Source organism: Arachis stenosperma, chromosome 7, assembly GCF_014773155.1.
Source record: "Arachis stenosperma cultivar V10309 chromosome 7, arast.V10309.gnm1.PFL2, whole genome shotgun sequence".
Lineage (NCBI taxonomy): Eukaryota > Viridiplantae > Streptophyta > Magnoliopsida > Fabales > Fabaceae > Arachis > Arachis stenosperma.
In genome coordinates, this window is record NC_080383.1 from 73,480,067 (window position 1) to 73,495,658 (window position 15,592).

The 15,592-nt window shown below is 35.5% G+C and overlaps 1 protein-coding gene across 1 annotated transcript; it reads left to right on the forward strand.

The window, feature by feature from the left end:
• The first annotated feature begins 5,078 nt into the window (after positions 1 to 5,078).
• Positions 5,079 to 12,189, forward strand: LOC130940963 (ubiquitin carboxyl-terminal hydrolase 16-like). The gene is made up of 11 exons (XM_057869269.1): positions 5,079 to 5,750; positions 6,676 to 7,816; positions 7,921 to 8,009; positions 8,212 to 8,297; positions 8,400 to 8,562; positions 8,654 to 8,771; positions 8,924 to 9,081; positions 9,601 to 9,685; positions 9,763 to 9,975; positions 11,155 to 11,216; positions 11,332 to 12,189. Exons 1-11 carry the CDS (start codon positions 5,434 to 5,436, stop codon positions 12,044 to 12,046), a joined length of 3,147 nt encoding a protein of 1,048 aa, XP_057725252.1. The 5' UTR covers positions 5,079 to 5,433; the 3' UTR covers positions 12,047 to 12,189.
• Positions 12,190 to 15,592: the final 3,403 nt, after the last annotated feature.

A 15,592-nucleotide genomic window follows, 5' to 3' on the forward strand; every position in this document is an offset into this window, starting at 1 on the left:
TTCCACGTGTCACAGCTCCGCAAGTACACGTCGGATGCGGCTCATGTGTTGGAGCCTGAATCGGTCGAGTTGAGAGAGAACTTGACTTTCCAAGTGACGCCAGTGAGAATTGACGTTACTAGTGTGAAGAAGCTACGAGGAAAAGAAGTTTAATTGGTTAAAGTGGCTTGGAAGCGAGAAGGAGTTGAAGAGCATACTTGGGAATTGGAGTTCGAGATGCAAAAGGATTATCCCGAGCTATTCCCAGGTAATTCAAATTTTGAGGGCAAAATTTCTTATTTAGTGGGGAGAATGTAAGAACCGAGTTTAATTAAGTAATTAATTTCCCCAAAGTAGGTTCCGAAACATTAGAGTGAGACTTTGAGGATTTAAATGTGATTTTTGGACTTAGTTGGTTTTTCTGAGTCAGAAAATGTATTTTCTGCGAAAAATTGTGAAAAACCGCGAACCGGCAGTTGAATCAGTTAAACCGGTTCAAGTCTGCTCGGTGCTGTGCGAGAAAAAGTGAAAACGGTCAAAAACCTTAGAAAAATGTTAGAAATGGAAAACCAGACGTTAATTTTAAAGGTTTGGACCAAAGTTAGGCCGAACGGACTAAAAACACACACACACACACACACACACACACACACACACACACACACACACACACACACACACACACACACACACACACACACACACACACACACACACACACACACACACACACACACACACACACACACACACACACACACACACACACACACACACACACACACACACACATATATATATATATATATATATATATATATATATATATATATATATATATATATATATATATATATATATACCACACACATAGTATATATGTATATATATATATAAAGCATGAATGAGGGTTCCATTAAAACACTATTCACACATCTCTTCTTTTCGCGATATCTCGAGCTACAGTGCTCTGATTCATGTAACGTCAGCGGCTACACGAAGCTCTCGCTGAGCCTATCACTTCTATCCAAGCTTTGTGGTAGGTTTCTTAAAATTTTCCTTCCTTTCTGCTGCCCTAAGATTTCGAGTTTGATGAGTGATGATCTTGAGAAAACCTTGTGTTTTGGTTGTTTAGGTGCTACTCCTTGGTGATAAAATATTGAATTCTAGCCGAAATTTCAGTAGATGAGGTAAGATTCTCATGAACCCTTGTAAGAATGACTAATTTTGAGTATTTGATTTTGATTTATGTGATATATGTGGTATTAGCTTCGATATTGGAGCTTGTTGGTGACTGTTGGTGCTTGTTGGAAATTCTTGGTGGCTTAGATTGTGGTTGAGAGCTTGCTTGTGCTCAATTTGGGTTAAGGACATAATGGAAATTGGCCAAGGTATGGTTTCAGTTTTTTCTATATAGTATATAATATTTATGGACACTTAGGCTAGTGACCTATAGGATAGGTTGGATTTATATGGTTGTTGATGATAGTTGGTTGATGTTGTATGTTGAATTGATGTTGTTATGTTGAGAAATAATGATGTTGAGATATGATGCTTGATGATTTTGAATGATTGCATATTGTTGGATATTGATATAAAGCATGAATGAGGTTGAAAATGAGAATTGATAGAGATAAAGTAATGATTGGTGAATGTGTTGGTGGAGGATTGATTTTAGAGTCATATATTTGAGGTTTGATGGTTGAGAATGGTGAATTGTAACCCAAGAGAGTAAATTATGCTGTAAATAAAAGTTTGGTATTGATCTAGTTGGATATGGCTTGTGAATTTGGTAAATTTGGGTACATGTGAACGTTGGGTAAAAAGGGATTTTTTTGGTGAACTTTGTCTGATCATAACTTTTGCCTCGATTTTCAAAATTGGTTGCAATTTGTTTAGAATTAAATTTCATTAAAAACCCTTTAAATCGATATAAAGTTTGTAAAATTTGGATCTCATGAGACGCTATGCGCCCGGCAGGGACGGCGGTTGGATCCCGCCTGTCGAGGTAGCGGCGGCAGCGTAAGGACGGTGGTTAAATCCCGCTTACGTTGAGATGTGAGGTTTGAGGCAAGAGTATCCTGCTCACATCCCTTCGGATCAATAGAGCGTGCAGGCGCAAAACCATAGACAGTGATCCGAGTATTATATCTCGGGGGTTCCCATTGATGATTTCGAAGGGCGACATCTCCATGGAGATGTGTCAGGTTGGCTGTTGAACCGATATGTGATATCACAACCAGTAGGACAGGCATTCATCATGTGCATTTTCTATTTGTTTGTTTGCTTTGCCGACTTGTAATTGTATGCCTAATTGAACAACATGCCTATTTGCTTACCTGACTACTTGCCTTATATGCTTCTACTTGTGTATTACTTGCATTGTATATAATTGTGATTTTCTGCTGGGATTAAGGAGGTTCGGAAGGCAGTGGCGTTGGGATCGCATGGAAGATAGGTTTGTGAAGGCTGTGGGACAGCGGTGTTTGGTTAGAATAGAAATCCCTTAAGATAGAGTACCCTGTTTGTTTATGATAAGGTTTATACATATACGGTTTATTGTTTTAGTATACTTTAAGATGGAATCTTGTGATGGATATGAAGTCTACAATTGTCTTTGGCGTCCCGGGGCCTTATATCCTACATTACTGGGCAATGTTACCATACTGAGATCCTCCGGTTCTCATACCATATTTCTGTTGTGTTTTTCAGATGCAGGTCGCAACTCACCTCGGTGGGTTGCTTGGATAGTGACAGAAGCGGAGGATCTTGATACCTTTTGGGAGTCTTTTTGATTTATTTTGTTTAGACATCTCTTACTTTTGTATTTCGCTTTAGCCTAGAGGCATGTATTGAGAGAACAAAACTTGTATAAGCTGTTTTTACTATCTGGTTTCATGTATGGTCTGTATATAGCTAGCTGGCTTAAACTCCGCGAGCCGTGGCTAGATTCTTATGATATTATACTATGATATTTGTTATATTATATTTGTTTCTTGTGCTTTAAGTTAGAAGCTTCGTTAGTACGTTTTGCACTTTTTAAATCCTATTTTTGAGTTATATCCTTCATCGGACTTCTAGATTATATTAATTCTTTCTATATATATTATACGTATGAGTTTAGAACTGTCGTAATCTTTGATTAACAGAACTCGCTGGGGCGATTTCTGGGCTGATTTGGACCCAGTTTCAAGCCCGAAAATGCATACTAGAGACTGGGATGGAGCTGAGACTGAAGACACTTCACTTTTTACTTTAGCTTAGTTTTTTATTTTTGAATTCTAGTGAGAGAAACTCCCACTTCTCTCTAGAATTTTTGGCATTCTTAGTTTACTTGCAATTGGATCCGAAAAGAAGCTGTGTTCACCTTTTGTTAGAGTCATTTTTCTTATAGTTTTTATTCTCTAATTCCTTTATTCCTCTTTTCCATTTGATTATTTTGAATTCATATTTGGATCTTGTTACCTTTGGATTTTATTAATGCATTGAGTTATTTCCATATCTATTATTATTATTTGTTTTGTTATGATTGATTATTATTAGTGGTAATTTGAATTGAATTATTTTGTCATATTTATCATGTCTTTTATTTTCGCCCACCAAATATTTGAGGAAATGTCATCCAATATAATGGAGTAGATTTTCTTGCTTGGTTGGGGTTGATAATTGGAGCCACTTGAATTGTTATACTCAAGTATTAATCTGTAATTGGAAATTGCTGATTAGCATAAAACTCACCAACTCTAGTTCTTATCTATGAAGTAACTAGGACTTGTGGGCTAAAGTTAATTCTTTCACTTGACTTTCCTTCACTTGTTAGAGGATAATTAAGTGAGAGCAATAAACTTTTACTATCACTCTTAGGAAAGACAATAAGGATAGAATTTCCAATTCTCACCCCTAACCAAGGCTTTTTATATTGATTATTTTACAACTCTTGCTAATTATTCATTGCTTTAATTTCTAGTTATTTATTTTCCTTGTTCTCAAGCTCGAAAAATCTTCAAAAAAATCCTAACCAATAATTCGCATCTTGTGTCAACTCCTAGGGAAAACGACCCGGGATTTTACTCCTGATTATTTATTTCACTTGTGACACATTTTAAATTCGATAAGCGAAAATCTCGTTGGTCAAGACTGTACTGTCAACGTTAATTTGAAAAAATACTTTTGGTAATTTTTGGCCGGCATTTATCCGCCTATCAGCCATTCAGGCTATGCCTCTAGGAGAAGATGAAGAAGTGCAATCTAGACCTGCTCATTATTTTTAGGATTCTCAAGATCCTTTTGAGATGTAATAATTAGTGAAAATATAATAATATGAGATGTAAAAAAAAATGAATATCGGCAAAATAGTAAAAATAATCAATACTGTCGACAAACAATAAAAATCGATAGAATAGTAAAAGCATATAGTACTATCGACAAATAGTAAAAAATTGGCAAAATAGTAATTATTTGAGGCCTATAAATACTGAAGGTCTCATTTGTTTAAAATCATCGAAAAATAGAAAGCCCTCGAGATTCTCTTATTCTCGTACCTTCTTAAATCTCATGTGTTAAATTCCAAGTCAATTTGTAACAAACATTCAAGTATCTCATTTTTTTATTTCTTTATTACTGTTTTATCTCTTTTTTTATATTCTATGTTACAAAAAAATATGAAAATAAAAAAGATAATTTTATCAATAAAAGTAAGAAAAATAGTCACTGATATTCAGAATTAACAGTAAAAATAAAAAAGATAAACAAAAGAATTAAAAAATTGTTAAAAAATATTAAAACCGTAAAATCATTAAAGAGTACTAATGAAAGTGCTAAAAATAAAAGTATTATAGAATTAAAAATAAGATTTGTTTAATATATGTTTTAAAATATATTTTATGAGTATTACAAAAAAGATTAAATATATATTTTAATATTTCTAATCTATTAAATAATAAAAAATAAAAAATTAATATTATACTTTTAAAATATATTTTTAAGATATAAATAAAAAATATAATGGAAGGCACAAAAAATCGAAACCCGTAAATGGTAAATTCATGTCATCCACCTGAACAAAAACTGCGAAACAAAAACAACATTGAAAATAGCATTTCCTAATGTCTTAGACCAACACACCACCTTCATCATCAACGACACGTTCCCCTTCAAAACAGAACACTCCCACCTCTCTCTCTCCAGTTCCAAAATCAGAATCAGCAGAGAGGAAGCTACCTCTCAAATCGATCACTACATGCATCTTTCACTCTCTCGTCGAAGCTCGCCTTGTTCTCTCGCTAACTTCACCCGCTCTTTCCTCACAGCCCAATCTCCCAAAGACCCTTACCGCGATCGTCATCTCCGTCATCGTCACCGCCGTCTCACGGCGGTGGCACCCGACGCAGTCCCTTTCTAAGCCTTCCTCTCCTCCCGTTTTTCCTCCCGTTTTCGTTCCTATTTTACGTTTAAATGCGTGTTACCGTGGATCTAGGGTTTTCGCCGAGCCTGGTCCTCGTTCTGCTGGTTTGCTTCGTGTTTCCGGCGATCGGGTTAGTGGTCCGCCACAAATGGCGGCTTGCGGTGGCAAGGTCGGAGGAGGTCAGGAGGCTGCTCGTCCTCGCGGCGGAGGAGGCCGCCAGGGCCGAGAGCGAGGCCACTTACCAGTATTTTGACGGGGCCGACGTTTCGGTCCCCACTTCTGCCGCTCCGGCGAAGAGCAATCAGTGTGCCGTGTGCTTCTGCCCCACCACGACGCGCTGTTCACGTTGCAAAGCGGTTCACTATTGGTACGCTGCATCATTTTTCTATTGTCTAAAATCTAAATTGTGCAATTTTTTCTTCTTTCTGTTTCTGCGATTAAAATGAAATTTTTCTTTATGATAGGCTTTTGGGAATTTTCCGTGCGTGGCTTGGATTTTAATTGATTTGTAGCTGTATGCGGTGATTTGAAATTTTGCTCCATTGATGTGTGAATTATCTGTTTGTAGTTGTAGGCGGTGATTGTGACAAAGTGCGATTTACTTTTCCATGTTAAATAGTCTGAATGTCTGATTGTTTGAATAACGTTGTGACAAACTTCCACTCGGCATGAAATAATGCTGTTGTGGGGATGCTTTTTTGTGGAGTGGATATGCTATGGTATCAAAACCCCCATAAGGAAAAATATGTTAAGTTTGCTTGTAGCTACAACGAAGAAATTGCAAATTCTGATTTCTGACAGATGCCCGGCATGCAGTGCTCAGCTTGTTACATAATTTGCATTTAAACTAGATCACTTCTGAAGTTTGATATGTGCACATAATTGCAGTTGAGGACTTTTTGTGTTTGTGTGTAGACTCCGTTTGGAAGACAAAGGCTTTATTATAAATATTTTTGTTTAGAAGGTGATTCTTAGCTCAACTGTAACGTTAATATTGCATACATTGGAGACTTTGTAGACCCCATACATGGAAGCCTCAAGGATTGGTTTTCGTTTTTTAGCTTGAGGAATGCAAATATTAATTTCTTAATTCTTAATTAATGGCCACTTGTAGGAGCCATTCTTCTTATTCTTGGGTTTTATGTTTTTGCACAATTTGTTGAATGTTTGAACTGTAATTTTGAATGTTATCGGGCTGTCAATTCCTTTCTTTTTTCTCTGCATATTCGTTTGTTCATATTTTCCTGTAGATTGATGTGAATATGATAGTTATATTTGCTTTTATGTCTCAGTTCTGGTAAGTGTCAAATCGTTCACTGGCGTCAAGGTCACAAAGATGAATGCCGTCCTCCCAGTAATATTTGCCAGACTAATGACCGGGTAAGTGATCTTGGCAAAAAGGTTGCAGCGCCACATGAAGTCCATGATGAGAAGTCTAAGATCGAGAGCATAGGGCATAAAACATCCCCTGAGGAACCTCTGTCATCCGAGGCTAGTTTGTCTCCTGAAAGCTCATTTAGAAAGGATGATAACAGAAGAGTTGAGTCTTTAGGTGAGGGAAATATTACGGACTCTGCATTTTCTGGATTCTCGGCTTCCAATACTAACAGTGAATCATCTGATGATTCCTCTGTATGTGAGAGCATATCAAATGAACATGAGAGAACGGAGGGACTCATCTTTGTTGATCCCACCCTTGAAAATTCTGATTCCGTTGAAACTGAGAACGGGATCGGTGTTGCCGTTTCATTGTCACCTAAATTTGCTAGTTTGGTTGATGAAGCAGATGGTTTTTCTTCAATGTCAAAATTAAATAGAGTTAGACCTGGTTTTAATAAAGAAGAAAATAAGCACACAACAACTGGTAGCTTGGGTTTGAATATGGGGAAGGGACCAACAATTGAGTCTCCCACAGTGTCATCCAGTTTTTGGGATAAAACACTTGATTCGAAGGTTATCAAAGATGATGATAACAGTGGCCCCCAACCTCGCCACTTTGATGATGCTCCTCCAAAGTCTTCTAGGAAGGAAACATCATGTACTGGATTGGCATCTTCAGAGAATGAAGGTTTTTCACGGGATTCAAGCATCCAAAAGTTGCAATCTGTTGGCTCCAAGGTGTCAAATCATTTTGTGAACAACCCTGATAGCACCTTGAAGTCAGCTGAAATTAAATATCTTCCACATGCATTGGATGGTACTACATTGGTCTCTAAAGCCAAAGAGCATTCACAGTATGATATGAAATCTCGAAGTAATGGCATTCAATCTGGTACTGCAACTTCAACTCAGAGTGTTAGCGATTCTCTGAATTCTGAGAATGGGACAAAAATCTCTAGTCTAAAAGTTGTTGATCAGTTTAAAGGAGCAAATTTGACACAAAACTTATCATTGGCTGTTGGGAGTGATATTGCTAGAAGATATAGTGACCAGGTCATCCTTGTACAAAATTTTCCATTTTTTATACTGTAAATTGTTCCATGTTTTCGTGTCTTAAGTAATTGTCGTCTTATATGGTCTATGCTTGGTTGCTGCAGGTTCTATTTCCATATGATTTATTTGTTAAGCTTTATAACTGGAACAGAGTGGAGTTACAACCATTTGGTCTTATAAATTGTGGAAACAGGTAATTTGAAGTGATTTTATTCTTTGTTATTATTACTTTTTTAAACTACATTATTGATGTATTGTGTGTAAGGACTTATATATTTTTATCATATAATGCAGTTGTCTATTATTTTCTTGCAGCCATATCCTAAGCATCATATATTTCTGTGTGTAGAATTCACTTTTCCATTTTCTTAATGTTACCACCTTTCTTTTTGCAGTTGTTATGCTAATGCTGTACTCCAGTGCTTAGCATTTACGCCACCGCTAACTGCTTACTTGCTTCAAGGACTTCATTCTAAATCATGTCTGCATGCTACTACAACTTCACCTTCACCTTGAAATTATTACATGAATAATTTTTTGAACAAAACTGTTTCTTGGAATTAATACATCATGTCAATTTCAGGTGCAAATAAAAAACTGTGTTTTGCCTGTGAACTTGAAAGTTTGATTCTCAAATCCAAGGAAACAAAATCTGCACTATCACCTGTGGGCATACTGTCTAAACTACAAAGTATTGGAAGTCAACTTGGTAATGGAAAGGAAGAAGATGCACATGAATTCCTAAGGTGCTACTTATATCTGTAGTCCTTGTAATATATATCATAATTTTTGTTTTCCATTTCACCTCAAGTTAATAAGGCAAGTAACATTTAACAGGCATGCTATTGAGGCAATGCAATCTGTTTTCCTTATGGAATCAGAGTTTAATGCAGACTCATTAAAAGAGGAGACAAATTTAATGGGCCTAACGTTCGGAGGCTACCTTCGATCAAAGGTAATCTTTCCATTTGAGTGCAACTATTTGTTACAATTTTTGCAGCTTACCTAGTCCTTGATGCAATTAGTGTCCGAAGGCTTTAAAATAGATGGTGCATTATTCTTATCATCTAAACTCTAGCATTGGAAGAGCTAATACTATATTTGCAGATACAATGCATGGAATGTGGAGGGAAATCTGAGCGTCATGAAAGGATGATGGATCTGACTGTTGAGATAGGCGGGGATATAGCATCCTTGGAGGAGGCTCTTCGCCGTTTTACAAGCACTGAAACTCTAGATGGAGAGAACAAGTACAACTGTGTCAGGTTCGTTGATATTCTAAGAGACTCTTGAAAATTTTCATTGATGTCTTAGTATTTGATTTAATGTTGTGTAAAAGTAAATGGTTTTGATTTTGAAGTTCTGCTTGGCTTTTATTTTCCCAGTCATAAGTAAAGCTATGCAGGATAGCAATAGATGTTTGGCTTGATACCTGCTAAGGAAAACTACAGGGACTAACATTTAAAAATTTGCAACAATCAGAAATTAGGTTATGATGGTGTAGGTGTGCTTTGTAATCAATCTTATGCTGATGAAGGACTTCGATAGTGGAACCTGGGAACAGTATAAGAAAGCTGGGGGGTTTAGAGGCTTTGAATAAGTGAAGTGAATTTTGAGTTTGGAAGCAACTTCTAATAACGCTTTTCTGGAAATGTGTTGGCATTTCTTAAAATTGGATACTCCAGATTGGGAATGGATTGAATCAAGAGCAATATGTGCCAATTTTTATACTTGAAGGACTTCCTTTATTGCTAACCAGAATAAAATGTCTCCATGTTAAGCAGATGTAAATCTTATGAGAAGGCCAAGAAGAAATTGACAGTTTCAGAAGCACCTAATGTTCTCACAATTGTATTAAAGAGATTTCAGGTAGTCCGTTTAGATTCAACAAGATTTTATAGCCCATTCTGTAAGCTGGTCTAACAATTTTCACATATTTCTTGCAGTCTGGAAAATTTGGGAAGCTCAATAAGCCTATTCAGTTTCCTGAAATACTCAACTTTGCACCTTTCATGAGTGGGACTAGTGATAGATCACCTATATACAGGCTGTACGGGGTAGTTGTTCATTTGGATATCATGAATGCTGCCTTTTCTGGTCACTATGTGTGCTATGTGAAGAATTTCCAAAATAAGTGGTTCAAGGTTGACGATAGTGTGGTATGTATCAGTTTCCATTTATGCATATCTGCTCCAAGATTTCTTTGTTTCTTAAATTAATTTTGCAGGATTTTGATTTCCTTAACTAGCTCATGGTCTTATAATAATATATGCTCATTAGCTGAAGTAGTATCGTGGAGATGTGTTCGACTTAAAATCTTTTTTTTTTTTTTTTTTTTTTTTTTTTTTTTTTTTTTTTTACATAAACTGTTTATTTGGTGAAAGATAACTTAAGAAAGATCACACTAAAAGGGTGGAAAAAACTTGAGAAAGAATATTTTGTCATCATTAATTATAATATTTTATTATGTATGGTCCAAACAAAGATCTTAACAATAGCACAATTGAGCTACAAATAATAGCGTTATGCTAGGTTGGCAAACCATAAAGGTTTGTATTCAGGGCAGAGATCAATAGATGGAAACTCCTTTGTGCAATTAGCTCACCAAATCCCTTTCTTAAGAGCTGAAGTTGTCTAATTCAATGTGTGAACATGTCTTCAAACTGAGGATTTCCCTTGGCGTGATAACACCATGATATAATTAATAGTAGTGACACTATGCCAGGTTAGCAAATTTTGAGGCAGGCTACAGAGGTCCTTGAATGAAATCTCTTCTAGCCAAAATGTTCCCTCTAGCCCTTTCTTCAGTTAAAACTATCAGTTTCTTTGGATGAACATGCTTTCAAGTTGCTTCTTGTCTCTTTTTGCTGTTGGTGGGACATTTATTTACAGGTGTGTTAGTAAGTCTTGACTCTTGACTCTTTTGGGAGCTCAAGCTCCTCAAGATGTTCAAGGTTTTCACCTACATAGATGAACATTGAAATTTAGATGAAATCTTGGAACACCAACAAAGTCAGTTGAAAGGTTATTCCTACCAAAGTGGGTTCAGTCTCTTGAGAGTTTGAGCTGTCTGTAAACACATCAGAACAGAAGGAAATTTGAAAACCTTTAATGCATCAAATCTTGATTCCATCATCATATGGATAGCATGAAAGACTATTTTAGGCGTATTTCCTAGATCACAAGATTGATGTGTGTGTGTGTATATATATATATATATATATATCAAGCTGTATGTTCATCAAATTTTACCTTGTCTGATGTTTTTATTTTCATTGTAGTTGTTACTGTGTTACCCATAAGGCTAAACTCACCTAACTATCATCTATGTTTTGCAGGTGACAGCTGTTGAATTGGACAAAGTCTTGAAGGAGGGGGCTTACATGCTTTTTTATGCAAGGTATCATGTCTGACTTTCTCTTGTTTGGGCAATATCATATTTCTCCTTTTTGTGTTGAGGCCTCTTTCATTCGATTACATCATCGGCTTATCTGACTTGTTGAACCACTTTGTAGGTGCTCACCGAGGGCCCCAAAATTAATCAGAAGCAGGATAGTATCCGATTCAAAAAACAAAGTCCATGGAAAAGCTTTTATAATGAAATCAAGACATGTACCTTCTGATTCTGGTGCCTCTGAACGCATGACTAGTAGGGATGGTGCTGCCAAGTTAGACACCCTCTATTCAAAGTTTTACCACATAAGAAGGGTTTTGGAAGACGACATGAGTGATAATTCATCTCTTTTCAGCAACAATTCCGATGAAGGTTCTTGCAGTACCGATAGCACCCACGATTCAACCAGTAATGAAGATTTTGCTGAGTATATTTTCCGTGATTCGGGGCGTGGTAACTCGTTGAGGACTCCTGATTCTGACCCGTACTCTTCAACATCATCTTCTCCCTCGAACTCTGGACATTTGCCACTTTCAGACATGGGCCCGTACGACTCAGTTTTACCAGATACAGCTGTGCTGCGGCCACCTCCAGCCAGTCCAAGAATACAGAAAGATGGTCTTTTGTACAGGGGCCAACCTCTGGATCTTGAAAGGAGAGGAGAAGGTGCTTTTCTTTTGAATCCTGAGTATACATCTGTAGAGCATAGGAAATTAGATACAAGTAGGAGCAGCAGTAGTTTTAGGAAAACTGACACTAAGAATGTAGGATCTGACCAGTATAATTATGTGAACTTTGGTGTATCTTGTACAAAATCAAGGGAAAGAACAGACTGAATTTTACCTAGTACCTGTGATGTTTGATACTTGGGTGCCCCAGCAGTAAATAGTATCTAGGGTTTCTAAGTTGTTATCCTGTAAATTTTGGTCCTTAGAAAATTATTCAATGAAAATTAAATTTTGGTAAGTCCTATGTTAGAAATAAATAAATAAATATTTTTTTTAACTGAACATCACACCTTCATTGTATTATGATTTTGATGTTTAATTTTCTACTTAAATTTGTTGAATGAAAGATGAACGTGATACAAAATATAAATACCAGCATGTAGTCTTTTGGTGTAAGATGTTCGTATGATGTTATAATAATTTGTATGAGTATGAGGTGTTAGACTTGGTGTAGAACAGGAAAATAAATAAATTGGGAAGAGAACAAGGTGCCAAGGGTGGTTCTGGGATGTAGGTTCAACCTAGATTATATAGTTCTCAAAAGTTTGTATATAGCACTCAACTCTGAAATACATCAAATACAGCAATTGGCTTTGTTTATAGTAGGATGAGATGAAATCAATGAAGTGATGAGACTAAGATTCGGTTGGGAATGATTGATACAAAAACGATACCAGATGATGTAATATAAGCAGATTAATCTGACAAATGCATCATTACTTTCTGCCTATTGAATCTATGACCATGTGAGGTCACACGGGTGACAAGTCAAGTATTGTTTCAAATTAAAGCTCCGCCTTCATAATTCATCAGCTATAAAAATATAGGAAACATTTCAAGTGTTCCAGGAAGCACCGGTGTACTAGTTGTTTTAACTGTTGATTTCAATTAATATATATTATATATATTTTTTATAATTCAGATCAACGGTTAAAACAATTGGTGCACCGGTACTCCCGGTGCACCGGTGCACTTGAAATGCTTCCAAAAATATATATATATATCAACGTACCAAGGCGAAGTGCAGACGGCAGTCGACGTGTGATATGCAGTACTGTACTGATTTGTGACAAGTAAGCACTCAATTTTAGGCCGAAATATGTCAGTTTGAACTTTGAAGATTCACCCACTTGCCCCATAACTTCGTTATGAAGGTCCCACGGTGACATCAAATGTCATTGATTTAGATAAGAGTTACTACCTACCATCTATTTCCAATTCTAGAAATAACTAACGTGTTGTCAGGGAACTGCTAATGGAGTAAGGTGTCTTATGTTTAGAAAGTTTCCTTATTCTACCTCTACAAATAATGCAATCTACAATTCTACACTCTATAGTAACCCAAAAAGGACGAAGACCATGGTATTTATAGTAATAATAAAAATAAAGCTCAGTAATAAATAGAAAAGTAATGATAATAATAACAACAGTAATGTAATGGTGAAATTATATCAAACACATATAAGTTTAGAGTGTAAGATTTGTATGTGAAAATCCAAGCTTTGTCCATCCACAATTTTGTTTGGATAGTTGTAGTAGAATGGACTTTGTCAAAAACATATATTCTCGAATTCTTAAGGATGAACAAGATAGGTAGTGTTAGTATATATATGGTACGGGTTTATATAGTTTTAGACAATACATTGATGAAGTCAATATGTAAAAAATGTTTTTAATTTATCACGTATCAACAGACTCAACTATACGTTAATCATGAAATTCTATGCTGACTTTGAATAATTGACTAAATGGAGAGGAAGAACATGATTTAAATATATTTAGAGGCAATAAAGACTTGAAATGAGATGAAATAACAGTGAAAGTTAAAAATAATTTGGAACCAATTATGAAATTGTTGATGCAAATGAGGGTGAAACCAATCAAACTATGAATTTATTGAAATTTTATGAGTATGTCAATTCAAGCATGTAGATTGAATATTTATATATTTTATCATTATTATATACTATAGTTCATTAAAATGTGTTCAATAAAACTCAGTGTTGATATATAACTCGGTAGTTTTTCCATTAATATATTATGAAGCAGGAAGAAGCTTACGGTGAAAAAATGTCGATCAATTACTTTGGTGGTGAAATATCATATGATAGAACAAATATACCCAAGCAATGTAAATATTAGTAACATAGTCCTGAGCTGTTAGAAAATTAAATCAAATTGTATGCAAGTAAGTTTAGAAAGTCAAAAAGCAAAATTCAATTTGAATTTAAAGTAGTTATAAGTTTATGGTTAATCACTAAGATTCTATAAATTTTTTGTACTATTAACTTGCATAAGTTTATTTTAACATAAAAGACTCCACAATATTCATCAACATGCACTATAATTAATTTGTTGTCACCGTCATTATCCAATTACAAAGCTACGAAGATATCAAGCAAGTGGTATTATCTAAAAAGGAAAAGCTCTACGTTCATGTAAAAATTACATGAATGGTATCCATGTAATTAACTTTCACCCCACGCCCCACATTCCCGTTTGTTTTACACGCGCCATTTATAACCTATATAACGAATTCTTATTTTGTTTTATCAACATTTCTCAACGTAAACTTTCTCATACAACGTAAACCTCTTTCGCGTTCTTCCTGTTCTCCTTCTTATTCTTTAAACTAATTAAATTCGTTGTTCTCCTTTTTCACATTTTTCTTCTCTGCATTATGGATTTGGATTGATTCAACGCAATAAGTTTTGTTGTTCATCGTCTTCTTCGTTTTCTTCTTCGATTTGCACTTTCGAATTGAAATAATGAATGAATCAACTTCAAATCAGTTGAATGACTGTGATTTGGATGATTCTTCTGAAACGCATCAATTTGATGAGGTTTGGATTATTGAATTCTGAATCGAATTTAATTGAATGAAATTACTAATTTTATTTGAAGTGAATTGAATGGACTGAGGTTATCTACATCTGAATTGAATTCAATTGAATTAATAATATGTAACTGTGAGTAATTGCGAGTGTCAGTAACTGTGAGTAACTCTGACTAAATTTGAGTAACTTTTCGATTCGGTAAATACTAAAGAGGTGGTTCATCACGTTCATGTTTTCAGTTCGGTACGCAGAAAGGAGTCTAACAAAAATTAGACCAATATGTTCTGTTTTCATTCCTAAGTACTATATAATTGTTTCACCGTAATTAAGATTTTGGTTCACCATAATTAAGACTTCGGTTCACCATGCAGACCAGCTGTGTTGTGGATAAAAAATTTGCCCCAAAGGTGGGAATGATTTTCAAGACACTAGAAGAAGGTGGAAAGTTCTACAGACATTATTCCAAACTTGCCGGTTTTTCTACCAAAATCAGGAACATGACTAGGGACGGAGACAAGATTAAGAATCAACTAATTGTATGCTTTAGAGAGGGGAGGTGAAAATCAAAGATATCTTCAACTTTGAAGACAAACCCTTAATGAAGTAATCCTACCGAACCGAAGTAATCCTACCGAACCGAAAAATATTCATACGGTGAATAGTACATGACAACTATTTATTCATCAAGAAAAATGTTTCTTAATGCAGAAATATTCAAATGAACAAACTAACAATTGCAAGTAGGACAAATAATTTAATTATAACCTAAAAGCATTTCAAAGCAAATTTTTTGGAAAATTTTAGTAGAGTATTTACC

What these genes read in the sequence shown, in the direction of transcription:
- LOC130940963 (XM_057869269.1), top strand. Translation starts at nt 5,434, where the DNA reads ATGCGTGTTACCGTGGATCTAGGGTTTTCGCCGAGCCTGGTCCTCGTT. An exon ending in AACAAGTACAACTGTGTCAG is followed by an intron (nt 9,082 to 9,600) that starts GTTCGTTGATAT and finishes CATGTTAAGCAG; the next exon opens with ATGTAAATCTTATGAGAAGG. An exon ending in TACATGCTTTTTTATGCAAG is followed by an intron (nt 11,217 to 11,331) that starts GTATCATGTCTG and finishes ACCACTTTGTAG; the next exon opens with GTGCTCACCGAGGGCCCCAA.